This window comes from Canis lupus, chromosome 5 (genome assembly GCF_011100685.1).
Source record: "Canis lupus familiaris isolate Mischka breed German Shepherd chromosome 5, alternate assembly UU_Cfam_GSD_1.0, whole genome shotgun sequence".
Lineage (NCBI taxonomy): Eukaryota > Metazoa > Chordata > Mammalia > Carnivora > Canidae > Canis > Canis lupus.
Window position 1 is genome coordinate 29,466,911 of NC_049226.1, and position 27,595 is coordinate 29,494,505.

The 27,595-nt window shown below is 42.8% G+C and overlaps 1 protein-coding gene and 1 long non-coding RNA gene across 2 annotated transcripts; one reads left to right on the plus strand and one right to left on the minus strand.

Moving 5' to 3' along the window:
* Positions 1-29: 29 nt before the first annotated feature.
* Positions 30-11,940, minus strand: BIRC3 (baculoviral IAP repeat containing 3). Its single transcript, NM_001080725.1, has 8 exons — positions 11,088-11,940; positions 10,895-10,994; positions 9,221-9,299; positions 6,461-6,509; positions 4,600-4,842; positions 776-1,030; positions 352-393; positions 30-236 (listed from the first exon to the last, which is right to left on the minus strand). The coding sequence occupies exons 1-8, from the start codon at positions 11,938-11,940 to the stop codon at positions 43-45; spliced, it is 1,815 nt and encodes a 604-aa protein (NP_001074194.1). The 3' UTR covers positions 30-42.
* Positions 11,941-21,698: 9,758 nt separating this feature from the next.
* Positions 21,699-26,258, plus strand: LOC111096105. Its single transcript, XR_005358856.1, has 3 exons — positions 21,699-21,761; positions 24,711-24,976; positions 26,122-26,258. It is a non-coding gene; the product is annotated as an uncharacterized LOC111096105 (long non-coding RNA).
* Positions 26,259-27,595: the final 1,337 nt, after the last annotated feature.

Genomic DNA, 27,595 nt, shown 5'->3' on the forward strand with positions numbered 1-27,595 from the left:
TTTAATCCACTCTTTCTAAATTAGACAAAGTCTTGGGTCTTTTCAGGAAAGAAATGTACGAACTGTGCCCCTGACTGTGCCTCTACAAATAGGACATTTTCTTAGGGACGGGGCACAGTCTCTGCACACCACCAGGTGACCACAAGGAATGAACACGATGGACACTTCTTTGTCCATGCACACTTTACACGTTCTTTCTTCTTGTAGTCTCCTCAATTGCTCTTCCACTGGCAAATCTAACAAGAGAAAAGAATGGTTAAGGAGAGGCAACTTACTGCTGCTTCTCCAATGAAAAGCCAAGAAAATAAAACCAATAATTTGTACTGGTTTAAATTATCAATGCTATTTTACCTGAGATGTCTTCCGTGGGAATATACTTTCTATCCTGTTGTACTAAGGGAGTAAAACAAAAAACATTACTAATAACAAGTAAGGCTAATATTGAGTCACAAAATATATTTTTTAAACTAATAGTTTAGACTCTAGCCAAATGCTATAAATGACCATCATCATGTCAATGCAACAGAACTCTTTCATCTTTTAGATCGAATTATTTTCAGTATTTATTATTTTCATAATAAAGAATTATTAAGAGCATATTTTTTAGTTGAATTGAATTGAATTTTAAGTTCCAGTGACTTAGCATACAGTGTAATATCAGTGTCAGGTGTACAGTGTCGTGATTCAGTTTCCATGCACCACCCTCGCTTGTCACATTAAGAGCATATTTTCAATTGACCTAGAAAGTTCCCCAAACTAATTGCAAAACACTCACCAAAGAAACGCTTGTATAACATGGGGTCAATTTCTTGCAGAGAGTTTTTAAATATGGTGACTGCAGAACTTCCCTTTACTAACACGGTATCGATCAGCTCTCTTGCTTGTAAAGATGTTCGTGCCTTCTGTTTAATAGAACTGTGTTCTTGCTCATTAAGCACCCCGGCCATTAGGAGACTGTCCAGGATTGGGAGCACGTAAGTCAAATGTTGGAAAAGCACCATTTTGTTCTTCCGGATTAATGATACATCATCTTTATAAAAAAGAAAACAAGCATGAACACGTTTCAACTCTGCTCAAAGGCTTCCTTCCACATATACACATAACTGAATGGAAAACCCTCAAAATTCATGATCCATTGGGCACCGCAGGGGATGCTAGGTCCAGGGGTTCCAGGATGAGCACCCTGTCTGTCATGTGTCCCTTCATTCCATGCTCCCAGCAGCCACAGAGGGGGGTTCCAGGGCCCCCACTTAGCAGAGGAGGAAACAGGCTTGTGAGGCAAGGGAACTGCGCAAGGACACACAAACGGAGGCAGTCTGGTGTCACAGGCTGTGTCCTCAGACATTCTGAACAACTGCTCAACCTTTAACCAAGTCAAAATCAGAGTCTGATCAAACTAAAATTCCAATTCAATCTAGTCAACTTGCGGAAAGATAAAATCAAGAGATTAAAAAGGACACAAAGTGTATTTCTTCAATTATCATCCACCTGTAAAAATTTCTTCAAAATTCCCATTTTAAGATGACATTTTAACTATTTCTCATATTAGACTGGATATTGCCATTACCCAAATTTTTTATAATAAGTGGGGAAAGGCACCAACAGCATGTTAAAGATTAAATCCTACTTGTCAGGTGATAACTTTCTGTCCATAGGATCATTGTATTTGTCGCTGAGATCCAGATTTTGTATTTGTTGGTAAAATATTTTATATTTTGAAACTCTGCAATTTTATTATCTCCTTGGACTTTAACTTATGAATCTAAGTTTATTCATTATTACACAATTTTACCATGATCCTTAAGGCTCTTTCTATGAAATAATTAATGACAGAAGTGTGGCTGTCTAAAAAAAGAATTATCTGGGGGAAGATGATGTTAGATTTTCGAAACACTGACTCTGTCAAGTAATAGGAGATAAAAACAGAACCATTCAATAAAAAATAAAAAAAAAATACCGCTTAGTAAAATAGTCAAGGTCAAAGATACACATTTTGAAGATAACTAGAGCTCTGGCAGTAAATGGGAAAAGGAAAAGGGCCTAGGTGGTATCTACATAAAGTACCTGCTCCATAAATAGCTGTCGATCAAATGAGCCATAGTAATGTAAGGAGCAGAAGGAATAGAGAGGTCATGGCCAGAGGGGTTAAGAATTAGAACCTAATACATTTGGTGAAATCATCTAATAGAGAAATACTGATATACCAGAAAATTAACATATAATTTACACTTGATGTTGATGTATATTCATTTTTCCATCCAAGATTTCTTTTTTAAAAAGATTTATTTATTTATTAGAGAGAGAGAGAGAGAGCAAGAAAAGGGAGGTCGGGGGAGGGGCAGAGGAAGAAGCAGATTCCCCTCTGAACACAAAGTCCAATGTGGGGCTCAATACCAGGACCCTGAGATCATGACCTGAGTCGAAATCAATAGTTGGATGGTAATTACATTTTACTTAGACTATTGTAATAAGTTATCTGAAATCCTTAAGATTTCTAAAGTCGTATTGCTAGTGGTTGAGCAAAAAAGACTCATTTCAAAGTCATAGACTATTCTGGCTTATAAGAGGTAAAGACTTGAATATACCTTTGAAGCATATTATTCTTTTGCTCTGGAAATGAAATCCTAAACTGCCTCTTTATTTACACACCTGTCAAGAAATTATTTACCCGCTGTTCTTGGGAAAACTATAAAGTCATCAGTAATCTCAATGAAATATTTTCGTTTATTCATTAAAGCAATATTTCTTGAGCACAGACTATGTGCAGACTGTGTGCTGGACAGTGTAGACATAACAGAGAGTGCAGATGCTACAAGATCTTTTTGATGATGCAAATTATTGTATTGTTGATTGCAGACCGTTGATTTTCTTTGAAAGAAATACAAGTGTTTTGAGGTGCCTGGGTGGCTCAGTTGGTTAAGTGTCTGTCTTTGATTCAGGTCATGATCTCAAAGTCCTGGGATCCAGTCCCAAGTCAAGCTCCCTGCTGAGCAGGGAGTCTGCTTCTCCCTCTGTCCCTCCCCACCACTCATGTTCTCTCTCTCTCAAATAAATAAAATCTTTTTATAAAAAAGAAAGAAATACAAATGTTTTATAGCTGGATGGCTTTAGACTTCATAGGGTCTTCAAACAATTGTAGAGGTGGGTATTTTCTTCTTCCAGGGATGATGACCAACAACTAAGATGGAGAAGACCACTGCAAGGATACACAAAGATGAGCTTGGGCTCCGTTGCTGTTCGTGTTGGTGGTTTGCAGAATTGAACAAGTCACACTTTGGTAAAGGCAGGATCTGTTTGTCCAGATTGGCCAGAAGACAAATCCACCTAAGGAGTAGGCTTATCCAAACCTGGAGTTGATGATCTGCCAATCATCTTTGGCAGAAATAGATCCCAGATGGCACTGGACAAAGTTAAGGGGCAAACTCTCTGCCCGTTCTGGGCTTTGGGGGTATTTGGGGGAGTGAGCTCTCCTAAGAGAAAACATGCTTGGGACTAGCCTAGTCATTTGTGTAAAATGGTCAGAGCTATATAGCGATGAACCAGAACAGATGCTAGGCAGAGAGATTCTCGAGGATGCCTTTAAGGGGACTAAGAGAGACCCAAACAGCTAGAGTTGTCGACTGTCGTCCATGATGTAAACACTCTGCTGTTATTCCCAAATCTCTAGTAGGAGCTTCTGAAAAGTTGCAGTTTGCTTTAAACTATATTGAAAAGACTTATGGATCTGGTTCATGCTTGTCAAAGAGCAGCAAAGGAGAGAGGAGCATTTCTGTTTGTCTAGGCCAGAGTAACGACAGCATTCAGAGTGACCAGATGGGGATGGATATGCCTGGAGGAAGAGAGTCTTTGTGAAGGGCCACAGAGCAAAGGCCATATAATGGCAGACAAGGCTAGCATGGAGGGACATGGCTACCTTGTCTTGAGAGAATGTGCAACAGTGTCCTCACCCTCCCCTCAAGAACAGAAGGACTCCCTCAGTTCTTATATTGGCTGGCAGGAAACATAATCATAATTTGTACATTAACATGTGTTATTAATGCTATAATAATGTCATTGGGGGAGCACCTGGGTAGCTCAGTGGTTGAGCATCTCCCTTCGGCTCAGGTCGTGATCCCAGGTCCTGGGATCGAGTCCCACACTGGGATCCTCGCAGGAAGCCAGCTTCTCCCTCTGTCTATGTCTCTGCCTCTCTCTCCATCTCTCATGAATAAATAAATAAAAATCTTTAAAAAAATAATAATGTCATTGGGCTGAGACACTCTGTGATGCTAATATTAAAATAATTGTCCTTGATCCCACCCTGATTTGCAGCAAAGGAGAGTGAGCCTGGGATCACAAACAAGCCTTGATTACATATGCAGTCAACAACTTAGAGTAAAAATATAAATTAAGAAAATGCTTTCACTCAATACATACATTTTCCACTGACTAATGAGCAATTCAAATACAGTGTAATGTAAAAAAAAAAATTCCAGAATTCAAATTGAAAACACTAAACATAAAACTTGATTGCCCTGACAAGGAGTATACTTTTAGTGACTTACACATGGTGGCATCATATCCACACAGAGACAGACACCAATCAATGCGGATATGTACCTGATTCTCTGTTCTCAGCTGCTCTTTCTTTCTCCTCCTCCCTTATTTCATCTTCCACGTGGAGTAGGTCAGACACGATCTCATTAACCGTTCTGTAATTCTCTCCAGTGCTCAGGATCTTACTCTGCACAGTCTGCCTCACCAGGCTCCTACTGAAGCCCATCTCCAAGGCGGCCATCACCACCGGGGTGTTCATCATGACTGCATCCTCTGAATGGTATTCTCCAGGTCCAAAATGGACAACTACATGGAATAAGGGATTTTCCACATGTTGGGAGAGTCTGTATATCTTTTGAATTGAAAGTTATTACATTTCAAAAACATAAAGCCCAGAACATATAGGCATTGTTTTATACTAACTTTGTTAAATTTAAAATAACAATGTACATGTTCAGTCACTAAATAAGAATATGGAATAGCGTATTATGATAGAAAATATGCATTACCAGGCATAACTATGAGTGGGAGAAAGGAACAGAAGGTTGGATATCACCATCCACTCAGCATTCTTTTCTCCCTATGATGAATGAACAAATGAGCTTTCTAAATCAAGCACGTGTCACATATTTTTCAGAGAGGCCACTGTCCTCACTCATGCCATCACTGCGGGGCCTCCTACCATGCCCTCTCCTGTCTCATTCCTTCTCAGCAATGCCACCAGAGTGGCTTTTCACAAACACAAATCCAACTGTGTAGCACTCCTTCTGAAATCTCAGCAACAGTTCCATTGTCCTCACGAACGTTTGACTGTGGCTCATAAGACCGCACACGATCTGGCACAAGATCTGGCACAAGATCTGCACACTCACCTCTTCAGCCTCATCTCCTACCACTTTCTCCTTCACATGCTATGCTCGAGCCCAGAAGTCACAAACTGATGGCTCTTGGGTCAGACTCTGCCTGTGCAGCATTGATCATTCAAAGAACTCTGCTTCCTTCGCTTGCCTGTTCACAAATCCCACCTCTGGTCATACAGAATTTTGTTCAGTTCTTCAAATGTGCCTGTTCTTTTTTGTCACTTAAGACTTTCATAGGCTGTTCTCTCTGTCTAGAATGTTCTTTTGACAAATATTTTGACAAATATTCCTCTGTCATCTGGCTAACCCCTACCCTTCCCAGGTTTTCTGTGCTAAGACGAATACCTCCTCTGGAAAGCCTTTTCTCATGTTCCAAAGTCCGGGTGCACGGTCCTTCATGCATTCCCACAGCACACCATGCTTTACTTTTCCATACCCCTCTCTCCTACCTGTGTACTTGTCTGAATCCCCTGGACTGTTGGCTCACAAGAGCAGGAGTTATATTTACTCTGTTCTGTGTACTTTCCTCAGAATAGCAGGCACACAATAAATATTTATTGAATTGAATTAAACACTAGATAATAGAGTAGAACAGCCTGTTCAAATATTGGCTCAATCACCTTTTAGGTTTAGCCTAAAAAGACAGGTCATTTAACCTATCTGAGCTTCAGGGTCCCTCTTGAGGAATAAGAATAATATTTTCTACTATCTTCATTTTATAGAAATAATATGTGAGCGAGCTAATGTCAGACTACCTGTGTTCCCACAAGGTCTGAAAATGAGTGTGAGGCTGGATGCATGTGGTCTGTTAAAAAGACATACTCAAATCCCACCCTTAGATGCCATGGCTCAATATGATAGCTTTAAAGTGGAGACCAGAAATCTGATTCCTTAGGCAATTATCATGAGCACTAAAGTGTGAGAAATACAAACTTAATGAATGTGAGAGTGCATTATAAAGTATAGAGTGTCATATGGTACAATAATATGACCATTATCAGCTTTCCATCTCCAGAGTAACAATGGTTCTATTTAAATGCAGTAATTATTGTCATTATACTTACTTGGTGACTCAGTATTTTCATCCTCTGTGTTGTCTGAGGTAGATAACAACTACAGGAAAAAAATTGTAAATTAAAATATAAGTCTCAGCCTGTCCATTACAATGTACATGAGTCAAGAAATCTATTTTATTCAATTTATTGCAGACTGACTTGCTTACAGGCAAAATGATTTTTTATCTTGAAAGCAGTATTTTGTTTATATTCAACAGTTATTCTCTACACCATAAACTATACTTCATAGAATCTATATTCGTGAAGGCAAGAAAAGGGCTATATCTTCTCAGTAATCTATGAGACAATTATGGTTTGCCTTTCATCCCAAACATCTTACATTTCCTGGGTCATCCTTTGGAATAAGTTGTACCCTCTATCAGTTCTACTAACTGTGGCTTAAAAGTGTTTGATCCTCAAACTATTATATAAGTTCTCATCTGCTTTTCCAGGAAGATTATTTCCCATTCAGCACTTTGATATTCTACCACTCTCTTCTGACCTGACAAGTTTTTGCTTGAAAAACCTCCTCTAGACTTATAGGGCTTCCTTTACATGTAACTGTCTTTTTCCTCCTTGCTTTTAAGACCCTCTATCACTACTTTTTGCAATTTTAATTATATGTGCCTCAGCTATTATTTCTTCACATAAATTTTCTGCCCCCTTTTCACTCTCTCCTCTTCTGAGATCCATATATTATAAATATTGTTATGCTTGATGGAGTTGCTGAATTCCTTAAGCCTATTCTCATTTTACATAATTTTTTCTCTCTCCTGCTCAGCTTGATAACTTCCCATTACTCTGTCTTCGAGGTCACTAATTTGTTCCTCTGCTTCTTCCACCCTGCTGCTTATTTCATCAAGAGTGTTTCTCATTTCATTTATCTCTGCTATCTTATTCTTTATCTCTGTTACGGGGATCACTCGTGCCTTTTCTCAAGTCCAGTGAGGATCCTTATGATCATTACTTTAAATTCTCCATCAGGCATATTACTTATATCTGTTTCACTTGGCTCTCTTGCTGTGGTTTTGTCCTGTTCTCTCATTTGGGACGTAGGTTTCTGTCTCCTCATTTCAGTCTAACTCTGTCTGTTTCTATGCATTGAGAAAGTCAGTGATGTCTTCTGCTCTTCAAAGTCATGGCCTCAAGAAGCAGAGATGCTGCAGTGCCCTGTAGTGCTATGTCCCTCATTCCCCAGGACCCGGCCATTCAGAGTATCTCCCATGTGTGTTGTACATGTCCTGCTGTTATGGCTCAGCCACATTGACCTTAAGTCCAGTCATCTGCAGATGCTCCCCTTGCCTGTTGTGGGCAGTTTTGTCCCCATGGGGTTTGTAAGCCAGTCTGGGGCCACCTTGGGTTTGAGGTGAGTCAGACTAGGCACTCACCAGAGATGCAGAAGCATTGAGCCACAGGGTTCTTTCCCTATGTTGTCCCCTGAGAAGCTTGCATTGGTGGGCTGAGCCCGCAGTCTACCTGCTGTCTGCTCCCAGCCCAAGGCTGGAGCTGCCATCTGACTGGTGTGTGTGCTCATCTTTCCCTCTTCCTGGAGAAGGAGTCACTTTGGGGGGGTGCTGGCCCCTGTTGGGGCTGCTTGCACACTGCCAGCCTGTGGCTCTGATTTGGATGAGCTCTAACCAAGAGTACATTGGATGGAGTGCATCCATAAATTACAAGACATAGTGTCAGCAAGGTTTGTGCCAGTCTTCCAGTTGAAGGGGACCCGCAGCACCAGGACTGAGGCAGGCCCGCTGGAGGAAGTGGTAAGCAAGTGAGGTAGTGAGTGTCAGGGCCACCCTGGCTCCCACTGGTGGCTGTGTGTTTATGCTGAGGGGGACCTGCCAGCTCCTTTGCTCCTGCAGAGTTTCCCTCCGTGAACTCTGAGATTCATTAATGACTCCGTCTCCCACACACCCCAGGTGTTTTTCAAACTGCTGCTCCTTATACCGTATCTCTGCAGGCTGTGTCTTTATGAGCAGGGACTAGGTTCCTCTCACCCACTAGTTGTCCCATTGCTGAGCCACTGATTTTAAAAGTTCCAAGTTTAAGTCCCGCTGGTTTTAAAGACTCACAAAATTCAGCCCCTCTGGTTTTCAAAGCCAAATGTTACAGGGCTGTTCCCTGCGTGGGCTCTCTGGTGTGAGGGTCTGTTTTCTCTCCACTCTCTGTGCCTGTGGCTCCTTCACTCCCGTGGATGGCCCAGCCCACAGAGCCTCCACCCTTCCTACCCTCTTTGATGTGGCCTCTTCTCTATTTAGCTGTGGAGAGCCTGCTCTATCAGTCTTCCAGTTGTTTTCTGGGTGATTTACACTGATGTGAGTGTTACCTAGTTATATCCATGGGATGGACGAGATGAGCCTAGGCTCCTCCTACTTCACCATTTTCCCAGCAATCTCCTCCCAGGAAGATTAGAAAGAGCAATACAATTCTCTTTCTCAAGTCTTTTAAACAAAAATTTGTGTAGTAAAACTATTAAATACTGCCATCCCAACCAATTTTTTTCCTCAAGTAATTTAATTTATTGCAATTTTATTAAAGAAATACTTAGAGCCATCCCTCACATATTATTTTTTAGGACGTCTTGAATTCTGAATCTGTTTTTATCCAAAGAATAGTTCTAAGACCATGTTGGGTATTTTTAAAAATGAAACATATTTTTAAAACAACTCTTATCTTTTCACTAAATTGGTGTACTACTCTCTGTAATTATCAGAAAATAATTTATCTGTTGTTAACCAATGATCTAAAAAAAAAAAGAACCATCCCTACTTGTTCAAGTAGATGAGGGTAACTGGCTTGAATCTGACTGATGAACTCTTGTCCTTTGATGCGTATCAAGTACTCACACCTAAAACGTAAACAAAATTAAGTTTGGGGGGTTAATTTAAATCCCACCATCTGTAGCCTGTTAAATATTTTGTGTGAACATTCATTTCACATACTACAGTAAAGGCGAGATGCCATAAGCAAGAGAGCCTGCATGGACTGTTCTGCTGTAGCCGAAGCTACAAGGGTCATGAGATGCTCAGTCCTCCTGGCGGCAAGGTAGGCTGCCTCCACTGAGAGCTCCCAGCTGCCCTCTTCAAAAGTTTGAAGACTGATATAGATGCTCTGAACATTGAGCTGAGGAAATAGGTAGAAAGCTCTCTAAGAAATGACACTGTTCACTCATAAGGTTTGTAGGTTTAAAAGTTAACAATATACAAAGAGGGACAAGAGAAGTAATGACGAAGGTGAACATATTTCCTAATAGGTCAGGTCTTCACAAGCTGGCAATTCCTGGATAATACACATCACAGTTGACCTCAAGCACAAAATGAACCCCTCACACTACCAAAAGCAAACTCACCCTTCTTTGTATATATTCACAAAATCAGCACCACGGAAGGCCAGCGGCACTGTTCAAAAACATCTGTGTAAGGGGTTCTTCCTAATCTTTGTGAGTTTTGAAATCTGAAATATTTGGGGCACGTAAAGGTGCTATAAATAGAGTATGATACTAACAATTTACGTTAGGAAAATACATCAGGATACTGAGTTTAGTAAGCAACATTAAAAACACCAAAAGTTTTGACCATGCAAAAATATAATCATAAGCTACCTGATTTCAATTTTAAAAAGGAGAATGTAAATAAGTAAAGAACAATCAAAAGTGTAAGAATTGACAATAAAATGCTCTGTAGTGATCAAACAGATGAGGTGGGTCTGGATTTACCCCGACCATCATATTGAATATTGCGGCCTGCCTGGTGCTTCTGAATCTTTGTATCCAGCTCTGCTTTTCCTGTCTACCCATAGCACTTGCTATCTCCTGACATGCCATGTAACTCATTTATTAAGTTTTTAATTAAGTGTATGCCTCTCTTGCTATTAAATTCACCTATGAGACCAAGGATTTTGGTTTTGTTCAACTGAGTGTTTTAACCATCAGAACAGTCCCTGGCCAAAGACAAGCAATTAATATTAAATGTTGAATAAATGGAAATAAGTCCAAAACATAAGAATGGCTGAAAAAAAGTTTCAAAACAGTATATATAATAATATCTAATTCATGTACTCCTATCTACATTTATCTGTATGTGTACATATTCATGAAGAGATGTCTGCAGGGATAGACATTAAAATGCTAACTGGTCCTCTTTAGGTAGATTTCTGGATGTTCACATTTTTTTCTCTGTACTTTTCTCCAGTATGTGATTTTTGTCCTATGATGAACATATATCATTTTAAAATAGATATCTATTTTTTCATTATACAGAAAAAAACCTACACCTCTATCTTCCATCGAAATAGTTCAGTGATTTTTCTAAGTGATCCATCCTAAGTTTATTCACAAGTGCATCTTTGAAACAGAGTAGAGCAACAGCTTATTCTAAGGGGAACACATATAACCTATGTGATGATAACAGCAAACACTTGCAAAGAGAGTGCCAAAGCAACAACCTGGGAAACCACTTGGCGTGCTCCACCCACGGGTCGTCTCCAGACTCCCAACACCGCAGTCCACCGTCACAGCAGAAGCACTTGACATCATCACTGTGACCTACAATTAATTGTGGACCAAACTGATGAATACATATAATATGCTCATTGAAAATGTGTGAGATGAAGGCTGACAACAGAGGAAGTGTCTTACCCATGTAATAAAAACCAGCACTAGCAAGCTGCTCAGGGTGAACAGGAGCTCGGGGTGGCCAGTTACAGAAGGTTCTGGAGCGGGCCGCGAGGGTTTGCATGCTCAAGTTGGAGGCTGTATATCTCACAGTGGCTTGAAGCTGACCTTCCACAAATGGGCAGTCGGGGAAGTGTCTCAGGTGTTCCGACAAAGCATCATCATCCGGCTCCCAGTTGCTGAGCTTCCCACCACAGGCAAAGCAGGCCACCCTGTCCCCGGGCCCCACATAGTAAAAGCCGGCTCTGGCCAGGGCCGACGGCAGTGGGAAGGCCAGGGGCCAGCCCTGGAAGGTGCACAGTCTGTCCTCCTCGCTCTTCATGGTGACGCAGGAGGGGCCTGCCCTCCAGGGGGACATGGCTGGACTGGGTCTGAAGTCGACAGGGTCCACAGGGAAGCTGGAGTAGGATGCGCTGAAATAGCTGCTGCGCTCCAGGCCAGGGGATTGTGCATGTGTGGACCTGGCCTCCGACAAAGGGGCAGGGGGCTGAGAGGCAGCCCCCACCGTGCTGACAGCACTGAGATTCTGGATAAAGCTGCAGCTCGGGTACAGGTTTCTGTGCTTGCCCGTGGGGCTGTCCCCAGCCTTCCAGTTGTCTAGCATCAGGCCGCAGCAGAAGCACCGGACCCTGTCCTTGGCGCCCGTGTAGTAGAAGCCGGCACGGGCCAGGCTCCTCTCGGACACGGGGACGCCTGCGGGGAATGTCGAGTATGTGGACATGCGGTACAGTTCACATGAGTGGTCGTACTTCAGTTCGAACACAGGGCTGCTTCTCAGCAGATTTGACAAGAATATGCTATTTTGTACTATGTTCATAGTGAGGTGGACAGGGAAGGAAAGGGACTAGCCTTTCTCGGGGGAGGTAGTTTTGTGCACGGCTCTAGATTTGGGTTGGTTTTCTCACTAAGTGGGACCCCAGACCAGGAAACCTATTGGCCCGTGCCTGTGCACGCAGGGCTTCGGCGTGGTGAGATGCTGGTTCTACACTGACAATTACGTACAACCACACCTTTGCACCATCTTCATACAGCAGCTCAAGCATGACAATACAGCACCTCAAAGAGAATCAAAACCCTTCACAGGAGCATGGAGCCCTGTAGGTCAGCAGGTGGCCCTCAGCGTCTGCGTCCCCCTGGTGGCCAGCGCTCTCATGGACGCCTTCGACCAGTCTGCAGATAAAACATGGGGCTTAGGCAGCTTGCTTGTCTTCACGGTGGAAAGTTATGCTCTGAAAGTCCTCTACAGAAAAAAAAAAATTCTAACTATGTTTTGCTTATGAAATTTCGCAGCCAGAAAAAGAGAAAAAGCCTAACACCTACCTCAAAAGAAGAATGCACTACCGTATTTCCCTGATTCTAGGATGAACTTTTTAAATATCTCTGTTATCTTACAACTAATAGCATATAGCATTCTAATTAGCAGCATTTTTATTTCCAAGAAGTATATAAAGTAATGGTATGTCTTATAAACAATGACATCTTAGATGCAATGAAATACAGTATATGTCAAATCTTGCTCAAGTAATTTTTTTTCCTACAATAATTTTAATGGGGAAAACAAAACAATCTAGAAACTAACTAATCTAGCCTAACTAGGAACAGAATTGGCTGATGCATCTTAAGGCCTGCTTAAAAATTTACTAAATAATAATTACTTTCACAGTCCGGAGCTTGGTTGCTGACTCAGTGATTGCACTAGAACTTAGCAAATTAAACATTCTATTCCAAATAAATTATCAGAGATGAATGCATTTGCTCAGGTGGTCTTTTGGGGCACAGCTTTGTGCTGAGAGACAAGACTAAATCTTCTATTCTGATGATGGATTTATTTTTTAAAAGAATCAAAATTCAGAGTGCTGAATTTGTAGGCTAAGATGGATAATCAAATCATACAAATTTGGCTTTAGTCAGAAATAATTTTACAGACAGCATACCGTGAACCAGAATTTATCATAACAAAAAATAATAATAAATTTACTTTGTCACAGTCTACTCTTTTTGACAGAAACCTTCTAAAAGTTCAGAAACCTCTGTTATGACTAGCTATTTGTAATATTAGCAACGACCAACAAACAAGTCGTGGTGAGTTCCCTCGCGGGGATCCATGTCAGGTCCACCAACACTGGGCCCTCTACTCCAAACTTTCAATGCTTTATTTCCAGGTGGCATGAGAAATGTGTCTCCATCCCAGCTATGATTTCCCTAAAAGCTAAGCTACTATGTCTCACTTTGCTTCTCTTTGCTACAAAAACCTTTCTGGTGCTAGTCACTGTCTCTGTGCACCTTGTCTCTGCTAACTCTGTTCATTTCCCAAAACCTAACCACCTCGCCACCATTCTCACTGTTACCCTTCTCAGAGATCACACCGCATTTGAACAAATGGAGTTTGGGATTTCTGACATAGGGACATTCACATACATGGCTGGATAACTCCTTTACCAATCAACCATGCTAAGGTGTCACTGTCTCTCTACACATGTCATACCACGATGTCTTGTCACTGTGGAAGGCTTCCAACCCATCAGCTGCCTCACCAGCATGTTTCTCTACTTTAGCGGAGGGGTGAATATTCTCTTTGTTCTGGATATCTGCCACTATTTTTAGATCTTTACTAAACATGAGTTCCTTATTTCTATTCTGCACTGCAGCTCATGCTTCAACAGTATGTTCCAGCTAGAACCACTTCCCCTTTAAGTCCACAAGTCAAATTCAGAATTTAACATCATTATCACTTCCTTGACACAACTCATATCACTAGGTCGTGCCTTTTAAATTAACATTCTTTGGATACCACAAACGCCAGTTCACTAGGGAATTTGTTTATTCATGCACAAAACTACCTCCCGGAGATTAGACTAAGTCCCCTTTAAGGTTTTAGGCTTCCATTTTGAAATGTTCTGATTTATAGAAAAAACTGGAAAAAATCTAAAGTAGAATGGTTCGCCTCTTTTGTAAAACCTGTTTTAAAAAAAGAAAGACTGTTTTAAAGGTCAAATGATTCACAGAGGTGACAACACAACAATGTCTTTAAGATTTTTTCCAAAACAGAGCACTAGTACTTGAGGACAACATACCAAGCACACACGGTCAGACACCACAGAGGCCAAGGAGTCCCAGGGGACACCAGCAGCTCAAAGCAGCAGCCAGTCAGGGGGTACGATGATGTCCAGCATGCCAAATTTGACCTTAGCACTTTACTCATTTAACTTTTCATTTTTTAAAATGTTTTTTAACTTTTCATTTTGACATTAATTTAGACACAGAGAAAAGTTACAAAAGCGACAGAATTCCCACATACGCTGTACTCAAGTTCTCCCCAGTTAACATGTTATAGAACCATGGCACAACCGTAGGTGCCAAGAGACAACCTGGGATACAAGGCTGTTTGCCAACCCATGTGCCCTGCCTGAATCTCATGTTTTCCAGGTAAGTTTTTCTTGGATCACAGGTTTTTTTCCTTTAATGTTCTAATTAATTACTAACATTTGTTTAAAATAAGAGATTTCCCATGACAGTCTAGATCCTCAGCTCCTTCTGAAAAACCAGACTGGCCACGGTGGGACTACCCCTCCATGGGGATATCAGCTCCCTGTGAGCAGTGGCCTCACCACTTGGAGAGGTACATGCTCCCCCCACCACAGCACAATGACCAATTCCCAAACCCACACTTGTCATTTGTCGCTGAACTGACACTATGGTTCTTACTGTACAATTATGAAGAAACTGAAATTGTTCTAATACCTGTGTCTGTCAAAAGTAACAAAAATGCAATATTCTCCTTTGTGGAAGAGGAGAATAATGCTAACATTAAGATATGTAAGTAAAAAAAAGATATGTAAATAAAGTATGCTTTTGTTTAAAAGAGACACCCCTGATCTGTTCATTTGTGTCACTCGCCTGTCCTCTGCACATTTGGGACTGTGAACCCCCTGTGCAGGTCTCATGCTGGAGAAATGTGGATGTGGACACAAGACACACAGACACCTCTAGAAAGGCAGGTAACAGTTTCTGATAAAAGTACAAAACTACTCCAAGATGCCCATCCTGCATCAATTCCAACTCTATTACTCTATTACTTCCACACACAGACCTCCCAGTGCCACCGGGGGACCTGCCATCTCGCAGGCTGGGGCTGGCACAGCCTCTGCCACCCCATCACGGGTCCCAGGCCCCCATGGCTCCCGAGCCCACCGCCCTCTGCAAGTCTGACACCTTCAGGATCCTCCTGGCACGTCTCCCCGCTGCCCCCAGCTCAGCTCTGGAAGTGAGCTCTGCCTTCTGCATCCCGCAGAGACCTCAGTGAACAGCGTCTTTCACACCCCAAATCCACGTCTTTCTCCATCAGAATCCTGCTCCCCAACCGAGCCCCTCCCTTCTTCCTCCTCTTCTCTCCGCACTTGCACTCGTTCTCCAAGATACCAGGACTGCTTCAGTGTGTCTGTTTCAGAGTGAGAACAACACTGAAAATCCTCTTTCAAACCCACTTTCTGTTCTGGAAAGTACAGTGGACTCTTGAACAAATCAGGGCTCTGGGTACCCATGCCCTCTCCCCACACTGTTGAAAACCTGGCTGTTGACTCCCCAAAACTTAATAAACTATAGCTGACAAAGATCCTTACTGAGTACAGTCAGTGAATGCATATTCTGGATATCATGTGTGTGATGTACTGTATTTTTACAACAAAGTCAGCAAGAGAGAAGAAAATGTTAAGGAATGCAAAGGAAGCTATACCTTACATTTCTGTACCCTATAGATCGAAACCACATGTTTCATGTGGACCCATGTGATTCAAACCCTGTTGTGGGCAGCTCTGGTGGCTCAGTGGTTTAGCACCACCTTCAGTCCAGGGTGTGATCCTGGAGATCTGGGGTCGAGTCCCATATCAGGCTCCCTGCATGGAGCCTGCTCCTCCCTCTGCCGGTGTCTCAGCCTCTGTGTGTGTGTGTCTCTCAAGAATAAATAAATAAAACCTTAAAAAAAAAAAAAAACCTGTTGTTCAAGGGTCAGCTTTACTTACCTCATTTTCTCTTCATAGCCAAGTGAACGCAGCAGCATCTACAGCTAAGGCTGCCTATTACACCTTGACTTAGCCAGCGTCACTGAAACTACTGTCAACATTAACAACCCCCAAAGCCTTCGTTCCCCAGACCTATGGAAATGTTTGCATCTGACACTGGGGCCCACTTCCTCTTAGAGACGTCCTGTTCCAGGGGTGCCTGGGAGACTCAGTCTGTGAAGCGTTCTGCCTTCAGCTCAGGCCATGATCTCAGGGTCCTGAGATGGAGCCCCAGGTGAGGCTCACTGCTCAGGGGAGACTCTGCTCCTCCCTCTGCCTCTGTACCTCCCACCCCCACTTGCTCGCTCTCTGCCTCCCCCCAATAAATAAATAAAATCTTAAAAAAGAAACGTTGGAGTCCCTTGGCCTCTGGATACCACTCTCTGGGATTCCTCTCTCCTTTCTAACGGTTTCCTCTCAGAATGGCCAAAGGTCACAACCTTTCTTTCTGATCCCAGGGCTGGAGGGTGTCTCCACCCTCTCCAGCACCTGGCACAGCCTCTGCCTCAACCCCACCCCCCCTGCAGCGAGCTCCTTCAGAACAGAACCAAGTTTCAGCTCTGCACCAGCCCAGCCCTGCCAACAACCACCTGACTCTGCACAAGATGTAGACACTGAACAACTGGAGATGAGCACACCTGACGGAGCACCCCGTGATCACAGCACCCTATTTGCCTGGTATTAAGAACACCAGTTTTCCCTTAATGACTATAGGGTCTGCTCCCCGATGGTTTCTATCAGGGTTGGAGGGCACACGATCCTATTCAGGTGCCAAGGACCGGACGCGCAACCTTGGGGAAGGAAGCCCCCTGAGCCGGAGTAACCCCAAATCCACGGCAACCATCAGGGCACCTATTTCCTGAGACCCTGAGATTTAATCCTGAAACTCACTCGTCTTCAGGGGGTGACCATGCACACAACAGGTGTGAACTGGTGCCAGTGACAAGGACTAGCAGAGACCTATGGTTTAGCCCCTGCCGGGGGCCCCCTCTCTGACTAAGGAGGTGGGCCACGCTAGGGGCCCCCGCTGCTGACCACCAGGCATCCTCGCCCCGTGCCAAGACGCCAACCTTCCTTCCTCCGCAGGTCCTGCACCATCTCATCGGGTCCTTCCCACAAAGTCCCGGGGCAGACTGTTCCCAGCTCACCTCCGGCTGGCGCGAGGGTGCACACGGGCAAGGGGTCCCCGCAGCACCCCCCACCCCGGTCCCCGGGCCTCCGTGCAGACCCTCGCCCTGCACCGTGCCCCGGGTGCACCCCACTGCGCGAGGGCAGGTCCACGCACACGCGCACCCGGGGGCCCCTCACCCACCTGCAACCCAGGGGGGCCCGCACCCACCTTAACTGTGCCGCGAGGGCCTGCATCCACCTGCCACCCCGAGGGCCCACTCCACGCGAGGGCAGGTCCGCGCACACGCACGCCCGGGGCCCCTCACCCACCTGCCGCCGGGGCCCCTCGCCAGCGGCTCCAGCCGTGACCTCGGTGGCCGGCTGTCCCCCCCCCCCGCCCCGCCGTCTGTTCCCGGGCTGTGTGTCGGCGCGGGAGGCGGGCGCCGCCGCTTTTAGGGCCCCGCGGGCGGGCCAGCCCCCATCCCCGCCGGGTCTGCGCAGCCGGTGCTTTCCTTGCAGGACGTGGGGGAACTCCGCGGCGCCAACCACAGCACTTCCCCTAACCCCGGCCGGGCTAGCTCCCCCTCGCCCCCGCCCCGGGGGATTTCCTTTCCGAGGGCGTCCGGGGCCGGGTCACCCCCGCCTTCCCGACAGCGAGTACCAGGCTGGCCGCTGCCTGCCCGGGTAGGGCTCGGCTGGAAATGCGAGGTTCTCCTTTTCAGTGCATTTTTACCGTGTGAAAGAGATGACCTATGAGCTTCCTAGATTGAAACCTCCTTTTTTTTTTTTTCTTGGTTGGGTGGTTGCTTTTATCCTTGGGGTGGAGCCACCGTACAAGCAACTTCCTCCTTGGGGCCTCCTGCCCCCATCAGAGGTCTCGGGTGACCTGAAGGCTCGCCCCTGCCCCTGCGCCCTCAGCACTCCCTGAGGACCACCTGCCTGCTGGCCGGGGGCCTGGGCGGGCTCAGATGTCGGTCTGGCCTTCCAGAAAGTCAAAGAAAACTGGGAACCCAAAGAAAACCCATAATATTCCTCAGGAATTCGTCATCCTGTGGACACAAAGCGGGCACCCATTCCATTCGGCACAGTCAGGATGAGTCCGGATACCTTCAGGATGAGGTGGATGTGCCTGCCCAGATGTGTCAGGGCTCCAGCTGGAATTGCGCCAAAATGATTCAGTGATCTGTCACGTGGAGAAGTCAGTCTACTCTGAGCCTGCCCAGTTCAGAGCTTTATAAGACATTTCAGCTACCCTCTGACGTGACTGAAAACCTTTGCATGGTCCTTACACACTTTGCATCATGTGCCCACCAAAAGAATTTGTAAAAACTATATTCCTCTGCACATTTTTAACTTCACATTAAAATATAAAAGTTGTTTTATATTTTTGCATTTGCAAAGCAATTGCAAAATCCAGACTAGGTATTTTAGAATAACACTGACCCAGCACTCTTTTCAACCAATGCAGTGGAATACAGACACCATAGCCATTTGATGTCCACCATCATCACAGTTGACACATCAGCTCATCTTTAATAATTGCAAATATTATATCATTGCCTTTTGTCCTTGAACATTCTAGTCCCCCTGAATTTTATTTATTTAATTTTAATTTTAATTTCAATACAGTTAACATAGAGCATTAATATTAGTTTCAGGTGCCCCCACAGAATTTTAATATATGTTTACAAGAAATATCTTTAGAATCACTCATATTTCTGAAACAAATATGTACATAAACTAAATTTAATTTTTTCCCTGTGATCATAAGGCTCTTAAGTGTTAAAAATGTCTCTTTGATTGCATTATTTTTTTAAAAGATTTTATTTATTCATGAGAGACCCACAGAGAGAGAGGCAGAGACACAGGCAGAGGGAGAAGCAGGCTCCATGTGGGGAGTCCAACGTGGGACTGGGTCCCGGGTCTTTAGGATCACACCCCAGGCTGACAGCAGCGCTAAACCCCTAAGCCCTAAGCCACCGGGGCTGCCCTTTGATTGCATTATTGACACTAGGTTTAGTACTGCTTAAGCCTTTGATCAAAACACTATAGATCAGTGGCACCTGGGTGGCTCAGTGGTTGAGCTTCTGCCTTCGGGTTGAGCCTGCATAGGGCTCCCTGCATTGAGTGTGCTTCTTTCTCTGCCTGTGTCTCTGCCTCTCTCTATGTCTGTCATGAATAAATAAATAAAACATTTTAAAAATATATAGATCATACATGTTGATATTAAAGATAAAAAGTTAAATTCTACTACAATTGCAATCTTAATAGAGGTTTCAGTTTAATTTGAACAACCTATTCAAATGTGTGTTTGTCAGTATCATCATTACTAGAATATGATGGGTTCAACAGAGGTGCTGTTTCCTTTTTTTATTTCTAAAGGTAAATGTTGGAAACCTTCTCTACATAAATAAGTATAGATAGGACCAGAAAAATGTTATAATATCAATTTTTCACAATTTTTTGAGCTATTGTTTTATACCCCCCAAATCATTTAATGTTCTTTAATTGAAATTTAATTAGTTATCAGTACACAACTCAATTTTGTTGAAATCAGTGACTTGGAAAGCACACACCTTTTGTTCCCAGATCAGGTTGCCAGAGTTAGCAAATTAAATACAGAACATTTAGTTAAATTTAAATTTGAGATAAATAATTTTTTGGTATATTCAGTTCAATTTGAATGTAAATAATCAATGAATAATGTATTGCAAGGAACAAACTTATACCAAAAAATTTAATTAGTTATCAGTACACCTGGTGGCTTGGTGATGTGAGTGCCTAACTCTTGACCTCAGCTCAGGTCTTGATCTCAGGATTATGAGTTCAAGCCCTGCATTGGGCTCCACACTGGGAATGAAGTCTGCTAAGAAAAAAAAGAAAGAAAAGAAAAGAAAAGAAAGAAAAGAAAAGAAAAGAAAAGAAAAGAAAAGAAAAGAAAAGAAAAGAAAAGAAAAGAAAAGAAAAGAAGAAAAGAAAGGAAGAAAGAAAGAAAGAAAAAAAAGAAAGAAGAAAGAAAGAAAGAAAGAAAGAAAGAAAGAAAGAAAGAAAGAAAGAAAGAAAGAAAGAAAGAAAGAAAGAAAGAAAGGCACCTGGGTGGCTCAGTGGTTGAGTGTCTGTGTTTGGCTCAGGTCATGATCCTGGGGTCCTGGGATCGAGTCCTGTATCAGGCTCCCTGTGGGGAGCCTGCTTCTCCCTCTGCCTGTGTCTCTGCCTCTCTGTATCTCTCATGAATAAATAAATAAAATCTTAAAAAAATAAATAAATAAATAAAGCCTGGGGCCTGAGAAGTCCTGAGAGGAGGAGGATTTGCACATGCCTCAGACTCAGAGTTGAGACCAGACCTGCCAGGGCCCTGAGTAGATCACTATACCTCCTTGCAACATTTCACACAACTTTAACTGTTGATTTTTTTTAAAGATATATTTATTCATTTTAGAGAGTAAGAGTGTGTGAACAGGGGGGAGGGCAGAGGGAGAGAGAGTCCCAAGAAGACACCCTGCTGAGCATGGAGCCTGCTGTGGGACTCCATCTTACAACCCCAAGATCATAACTTGAACCAAAACCAAGAGCCAATGGCCCAACTGACCGAGCTACCCAGGCACTCCTAATTGATTTTTTTTTTTAAAGAATTGTTTTGCTATAGCAATTCTAAGTTGCATGTGAGCCAGGACTGCACGTACTTTGTTCACATTATTCCAGCACCAGCAGGATACTTGTAAAGAGTGGATGCTCAGTAAATCTCTGTTAACTGACAAAAATGAGTCAGCCTATCCGCCGGTGTCTCTAAACCTGCACTCAATTTTTTAATATTGTAACTGAACTTTTATTTTCCCTCTCACCCTGTGAGTATCCCAAATATTTTATATGAAAACTCCATTTGTCCTTCTAGCACTCACATATTGCCTAAGTATATTTTTCCTCCAACACCCTTTTGGACAAAGAGGGTATCAAGGAAATGCTTGAGGACAGTGATGAGACAGACACATGGGGCCATTTCTACCTGTTCTACCAGCTTTCTTCCACTGTCCACGTGTAAATAAGATATGAGAAACGTGCTCCCTCCATTCCTGGTTTTGAGATTTGATAATTCTAACCACTAGTGTATTCTCAATATCCTATTATTTAACAATCAATTTAAAAAAAATTTTCCCTTGAGGGTAAAATACTCTCAATTCCCTTGATGGTAAAATATTTTCAATATGATGAACAAATACTCTTTCTTTGGAAGGAATTTCACAGGGTGGAAGTGCTATGACACCTTCAGGCCCAGCCCAGTGCTATTTCTCCATAAGTTCTTACATTTTTAGCTAAAGAGATACAAAGAAATTCTGCCCAGGAATCTAGAACTGAAAGCAAAAGTGAAATGTAACAAAGAGGACATACTGTTCTAATTCCAAAGTAAATCTGAAAGTCATTGTGAATGCCGGGGATTTCCTGGCCGGTTGGCAACTTCACAACCTAACTCAAGGTCACAAAGATTTTCTTCTATGTGTTCTGTGTGTTCTTTTAGAAGCTGTCATATTAGCTTTTACCCTTAGGACTATGATTTATCTCAGGTTAATTTTTGCATATGGTGTAAGTTGAGGGTCAAGGCTCATTCTTTTTCCTAAATATTGTTCCAACACAATTTATTGAAAAGACTCCCTTCCCCACTGAATTGCTTTACTGTCTTTGTCAAAAATCAATTGAACTTATATGTTTAGGTTTCTTTTTGAACTCTATATTCTGTTCTGTTAATCTACTCTTTTATCTTTATGACAATACTATGCTGTATTGATCACTATCTCTTTAAAGTAAACATTGATGTCAAATAGCATTATTCAAACTTTGTTTTTCTTCAAAATTGTCTTGGCCAAGTCCTTTAAATTTTCATATAATTTTTAGAATTGTGAATAACTTTTTGAAAGTTGCTGGGTGTTTGATTAGCACTATGTTCAATCTATAGATCAATTTTAGAAGTATTGACATTTCAGTGTTACCGAGTCTTCTAACTCATGAGCCAAGTATACCCCTCCATCTATTTGCTTCTTTAATTCCCTAGTTTTCAGTACAACGATCTTATCCTTTATTATATTTATTGCCATGTATTTTGTATTTTTATGCTATTGTAAATGCTATTTTTTATTTGGATTTTCAGTCAATAGTAGTATATTTAAATTGCGTCTTCAGTGATTTGTTATTAGTGGAAATAAAATGATTTTTGGTATAAGGACCTTTTATCCTGCTATCTTGCTAAATTTGCTTACCGTAGTTATTTGTTAGATTCTTCTGGGTTTTCTTTAGCAAACTATCATGTCATCAATAGATTAAAAACAATTGTATTTCTTCGTTTCCTATTTTAGTCCTTTGATTTTATTTCTTGCTTTGTTGTAACTTGTAAGTTGGGACCTCTAGTACCATGATGAAGAGACTTGATTTAACACCAACCTCTTTGCCTTGTTCTTGACTTCAGGGAAAAAGTGACAAATATAGATTTCTCATAGGTATTCTTTATCAGATTGATGAGGTTTCTTTCTAGTCTTAGTTTACTGATAACTTTTTTTAAAATCATAAATGGGAGCTATGTCTATAGAGATGATCATACAGTTTCTCTGTTTATTCTGTTAATATGGAGAATTGCATTGCTTAATTTATGAGTATTAAGCCAACCCTGAATTTCTAGATAAACTCCACTTGTTCATGATGTCATATCCTTATTATATATTGCTGGATTTAATTTCCTAGTATTGTGTTCAGGATTTTTTAATCGGGGAGGGGCAGAGAGAGAATCCCAAGCACACTCCACACTCAGCACAGAGCCTGACGCAGAGCTCAATCTCATGACCCTGAGATCATGACCTGAAATCAAAAGTTGGACACTTAACCCAGCGAGCCACCCAGGCATCCCTATGTTCGGGATTTTTTTCGGTAATCTCTACACCTAATGTGGGCTTGAACTCACAACTCCAAGATCAAGAGTCGCATGCTCTATGGACCCAGCCATCCCCTCTTTGTTCAGGATTTTTGAGTTGAGGGTAGACAAGGAGAGAAATAGGGGGGAGATGAAAACAGAACAGTTAAGATCCAAGAGAACATGTAGCATCACCAGAACAAACTGTTGAAATCTGGTAGAGAAGGTAAGAACTAATTAAAAGTTAATAGTTTATACACTTAAACACGGTCATGATATGGAGTGGAGAGAATGACAGGATGAATTCTACTAATGACACTCAATGTTGTGAAGTCAGTTTTCCTGGCAGAATTGGGGAGCCCTGACTCCTATGGCAGTGGTCCCACACGCGCATCTGTGCATACACCAGGGCAGGTCTCTGGAGCAGGGTGGGCAGGGAGCAGCTAGGGCTGTGGTGGACTGGGGTTCCGGGGCACAGGGAGGTAAAGCCGGCTAACTCTCCACTGGAGGCTAAAGAATGCTCGGTGTCTGCCTGGGACCAGACCAGTCCTTACGGGAGCCAACCAACTGGACACAGGGCCCCTTTGCAGGAGTCAGTGTCGGGGCTGACAGTCCCCTGTGCTGGCTGGGAGATAACCCTCAGATGAAGGAAGCTTGTTTAGAGCAAAAGAATGGGGTTAAAGAAGATGGAGCGAAGTTGCAGAAGACAGAGCATGTCCAAACAGTTGCTTGGATGCAGGAAGACTTGGTGTGGACTGTTTCCCCATTCTCAAAGCTTCTCAGCCACCCTGGCTCTGTGCCTGCAGAGGTTTGAGTGTCTGAGATCCAGAAACATTAAAAGCTGAAGAGATCAATTCCAGATGCCTACCACCTCCCTTCTACCATTTCCCCCACCGATGAGACCGAGGAAGAGGAACCTAGGGAAAAGCCAGGATTCTTGGGGCTGCACCTGCTCTGTTGTTGAAGAGACGCTGTATGATCCCAGCCCTTCTCTCAGTGACACTAGGCAAGGCCAAGGAGACGTGTTCGGCACAGAAGCTCAGGAGGCACTCATTCTCAGGCTTGTGTACCGTGGTCCTGGCCTTGAGCAAGTGCAAAATGTGCATTGATAGGCCTTCCCAAATTGGGAATAAGAGAATTGTTTTTGAAATAGCCTTACGACCTCTGAACTGAATGGGCATAAAATATTCTCCAAACAAATAAATCTAAACTGTGTAGGAAATTGGATGCATACTTGGCTTGGCAAGTCAGGGGCTGGTGGTATCCGAAGGTAGCTGTAGCAGAGGTCACAGCCCGGGGTGCAGCTCTGCAGCTGGCTCGTCTGGCTTTGAACTCTACTTTCCCCTTCCTAGTTGTGTGGCTGCAGCAGCATTGCTGGTGCCCATCCCAAGTACCCTTTACCTCCCTGTGCACCCAAATCCCACTAACAGCTTGCACCTGTGACCTACTCTGGATCATTACCCTTGGTGGATGTGAGTCTGAGACCATAGCTGCTACTGTTGCCTCCTCCTGCTCTTCCCACTGCAGATCCAGTACAGCTGGGCTCCTTCCTTGTTAAGCTCATTCTCCCAGTGGATCCTGCCACCCTCCTTGGCCACAGCTCTCCTGAAGAGCAGTACATCCTCAATGGATCACGCGGTCCTGAGTCCCTGTGTTAGCTTCTGCTTCTGGAGAGCCTACCAGAGTGGTACCGGGAGCAAGTTATGCAATCTGCATCCATCCATACCTCGGCTGGAAATTCAGTCACACCTCTTAAGAGTGCTGTCTGGATCAACTGAGTTGATACTCGTGAGGTACTTAGAAGCATGTCTGGCACACAGAAAGAGCTCAGCCACGTTAGCTCTTCTTATGAGACATTGGTGCCATCAAATATAACTATATAGCAGTTCTTTATAATAATTTTTATAATGCTTAATTAGTACAGTTGTTTTAGGGATGATGCTTCTCAGGTCAAGTCAGTGTCTTACTTTTATCATTAGTCACAAGGAATGTGGTACAACAGAGCATCAGTGTTTCAGAGCAACCTGCCCAACTCAAAGCATGATCCATATTAAGGAGAGAAAATACAGAATACATTATGTCCCTCCCCCATGTCCGTCAGTAGAGCAATAATTAAATAAATCATGGTTAGACCATGGGACATCATACAGCTATAAAAAATTGCGTGACAGAAGTACATGTAATATGCTTGCAGAAATAAAAGAGAGAATTGAATATAACAAGATGAAATCAGAGAGAAGGGTACGCCATGAGAAACTCTTAACTCTAGGAAACAAACTGAAGGTCGCTGGAGGGGAGGTGTAGTAGGGGGAATGGGGTAATTGGGTGATAGGCATGAAGGAGGCATGTGATGTGATGAGCACTGGGTATTATACACAACTGATGAATTACCGACCTCTACATCTGAAACTAATACAGTATATGGTAACTAAATTAAATTTAAATTTAATTAAAATTTTAAAAAAATAAAGAGAAATGAGAACATAAGTAAGGAGCAAGAGATTATAAAAAATAAACAGGCAGATTTGTAAAAGGATAGAATATAATTTCCAGAAACTGAAAAATAATCACTGAAATTAAAAACCTTAATGAGATCATTAAACTGTTAATGAAGAGATAGTGAACTTGATCCACAATCTGTAGAGACTGCTAGACTGCAGCAGAGAGAGATGAAAATGAAAACAGGAAAATAAATATGGAGGATTTGTCTAATTCCAGACCCAGAAAGATAATAAAGACACAGGGGAAAATCCAATATAAAGAAGTAAAGGCTGAGACTTTCCCAGAAGTTATGACTCAGACTCAATAATTTAAGGTGGCAACTGCTTCCTTACACCATAATCAAATCAAATCACCAGTGAATACTCAAGAACAGAGTAGTTCTCAGACATATTTGAAAAGTCCTTTACAACTGCCAATAAAAACCTTGATTTCTTAGGAATATTCTCAAAGATAACTTCGTGGCTCACCTTTCCGGTAAATGTCATCTCTCATAAGACAGAGGAAGTGGTAACATCTGACTCTCATTGTCACCAATGTGGAAGAAATGGCTGATGAAATAAAAAACAAAAGGACCTTGAGATCAAAAAGAAATGTATTGATTTCTTTCTTAATATGGTTGTTGTAGATTGCATTCTCTAGCAAAGGGACCCTCAGATGGAGACTGTGTGCAGGTGGGTTGTGGGACGTCACTTTCAGAGATGAAGGCTTTCAGCTCCTAGCGGGCCCCATGGAGGGCCTCCCCTGAGTGCCACCAGCAGGTAGCACCCCTCAGCTAGGGCAGGGAGGAACTTGTGCTGCAGGTGGATCTGGACAGCACAATGCATTCACTACAATGGCCAAGGAGGGAGGGAATGCTTGCTGTAGTCACACATCTACCCTTGACTTGCGGAACATACATTCCAGAAAGGTTAAAGGATCCAGAAGATGAGTAGCCAGCACAGCATCCGTCCATTCAACAGTTAAGCCAGACTTACTGTTATCAAACTTTACTGAAGTTGGCTGCTGCCTGCTGGCGAGGGTCAATCATAAGTATTTCTTCCCAGTTCCCAGTGATGTCCAGTTGGTAGCTTGAAATGGGCCACAGTAGAAGCATTTGCACCAAGGAAATTGAATAAAGCTACAAAACAGAGCTTTTTACCCCAGAGAGCCCTTTGCTAAACACATACTAGCATAATACTACACCTCACTTCTGAGCTGATAATCCAACAGAATGTAAAGGTTTAAAATTGTCCACTCTGCCTCTAGTTACACACACCCATGTATGTATGAAAGGTGGGTTATATACACTCCTAGATAGTTTGTGACAAGACCCTCAGACTTGCACTATCCAATGGAAATATGTGAGCTACATATATAATTTAAAATTTTCTAGTAGCCATATTTTTTAAAAAGTAAAAAGAGTGAAATTGTCATTATGTATTTTACTTAACTCAATATATCCATATTATTATCATCTCAACATGTAATCAATACAAAAATATTTTTATTTCTAATATTTCAAGATCCCTGTGTATTTTATGCTTATGGCACATCTTAATTCAGATGCTTACTTTTGGAGTTGGGAAGATGGTGAAGTAGGAGGGCCCTAGGCTCGCCTTGTCCCACAAACACAACTGGATAACTATAGAATCATTCTAAATACCCAGAAATAAACCTGAAGACTGACAGAACAAACTTCACCACTAAAGGAAGGGAAGAGGCCACATCAAAGAAGGTAGAAGTGTGGAGATGTGGCTTAGGAGAGAAGGGGATTGTGGTCACCATAGTAGGAAGGGAGCCATGGTCACAGAGAAGAGACAGAGACAGGGCAACACACACAGGGGAGCACATGGGAAAATGAATCCCCAAAGCCATTTGCTGGGAAAAAGAGAGGGGCTGATTTTTGTGAGTTCTTGCAACCAGAGAAGCTC

Coding starts and splice junctions, on each gene's coding strand:
- BIRC3 (NM_001080725.1), bottom strand. CDS start 11,940: ATGAACATAGTACAAAATAGCATATTCTTGTCAAATCTGCTGAGAAGC. Junction 9,300..10,894: donor CACGCCAAGTGGTTTCCCAG/GTTGTTGCTTTG, acceptor TTTACGTTTTAG/GTGTGAGTACTTGATACGCA. Junction 1,031..4,599: donor AGCTGAGAACAGAGAATCAG/GTACATATCCGC, acceptor TTTTTTATAAAG/ATGATGTATCATTAATCCGG.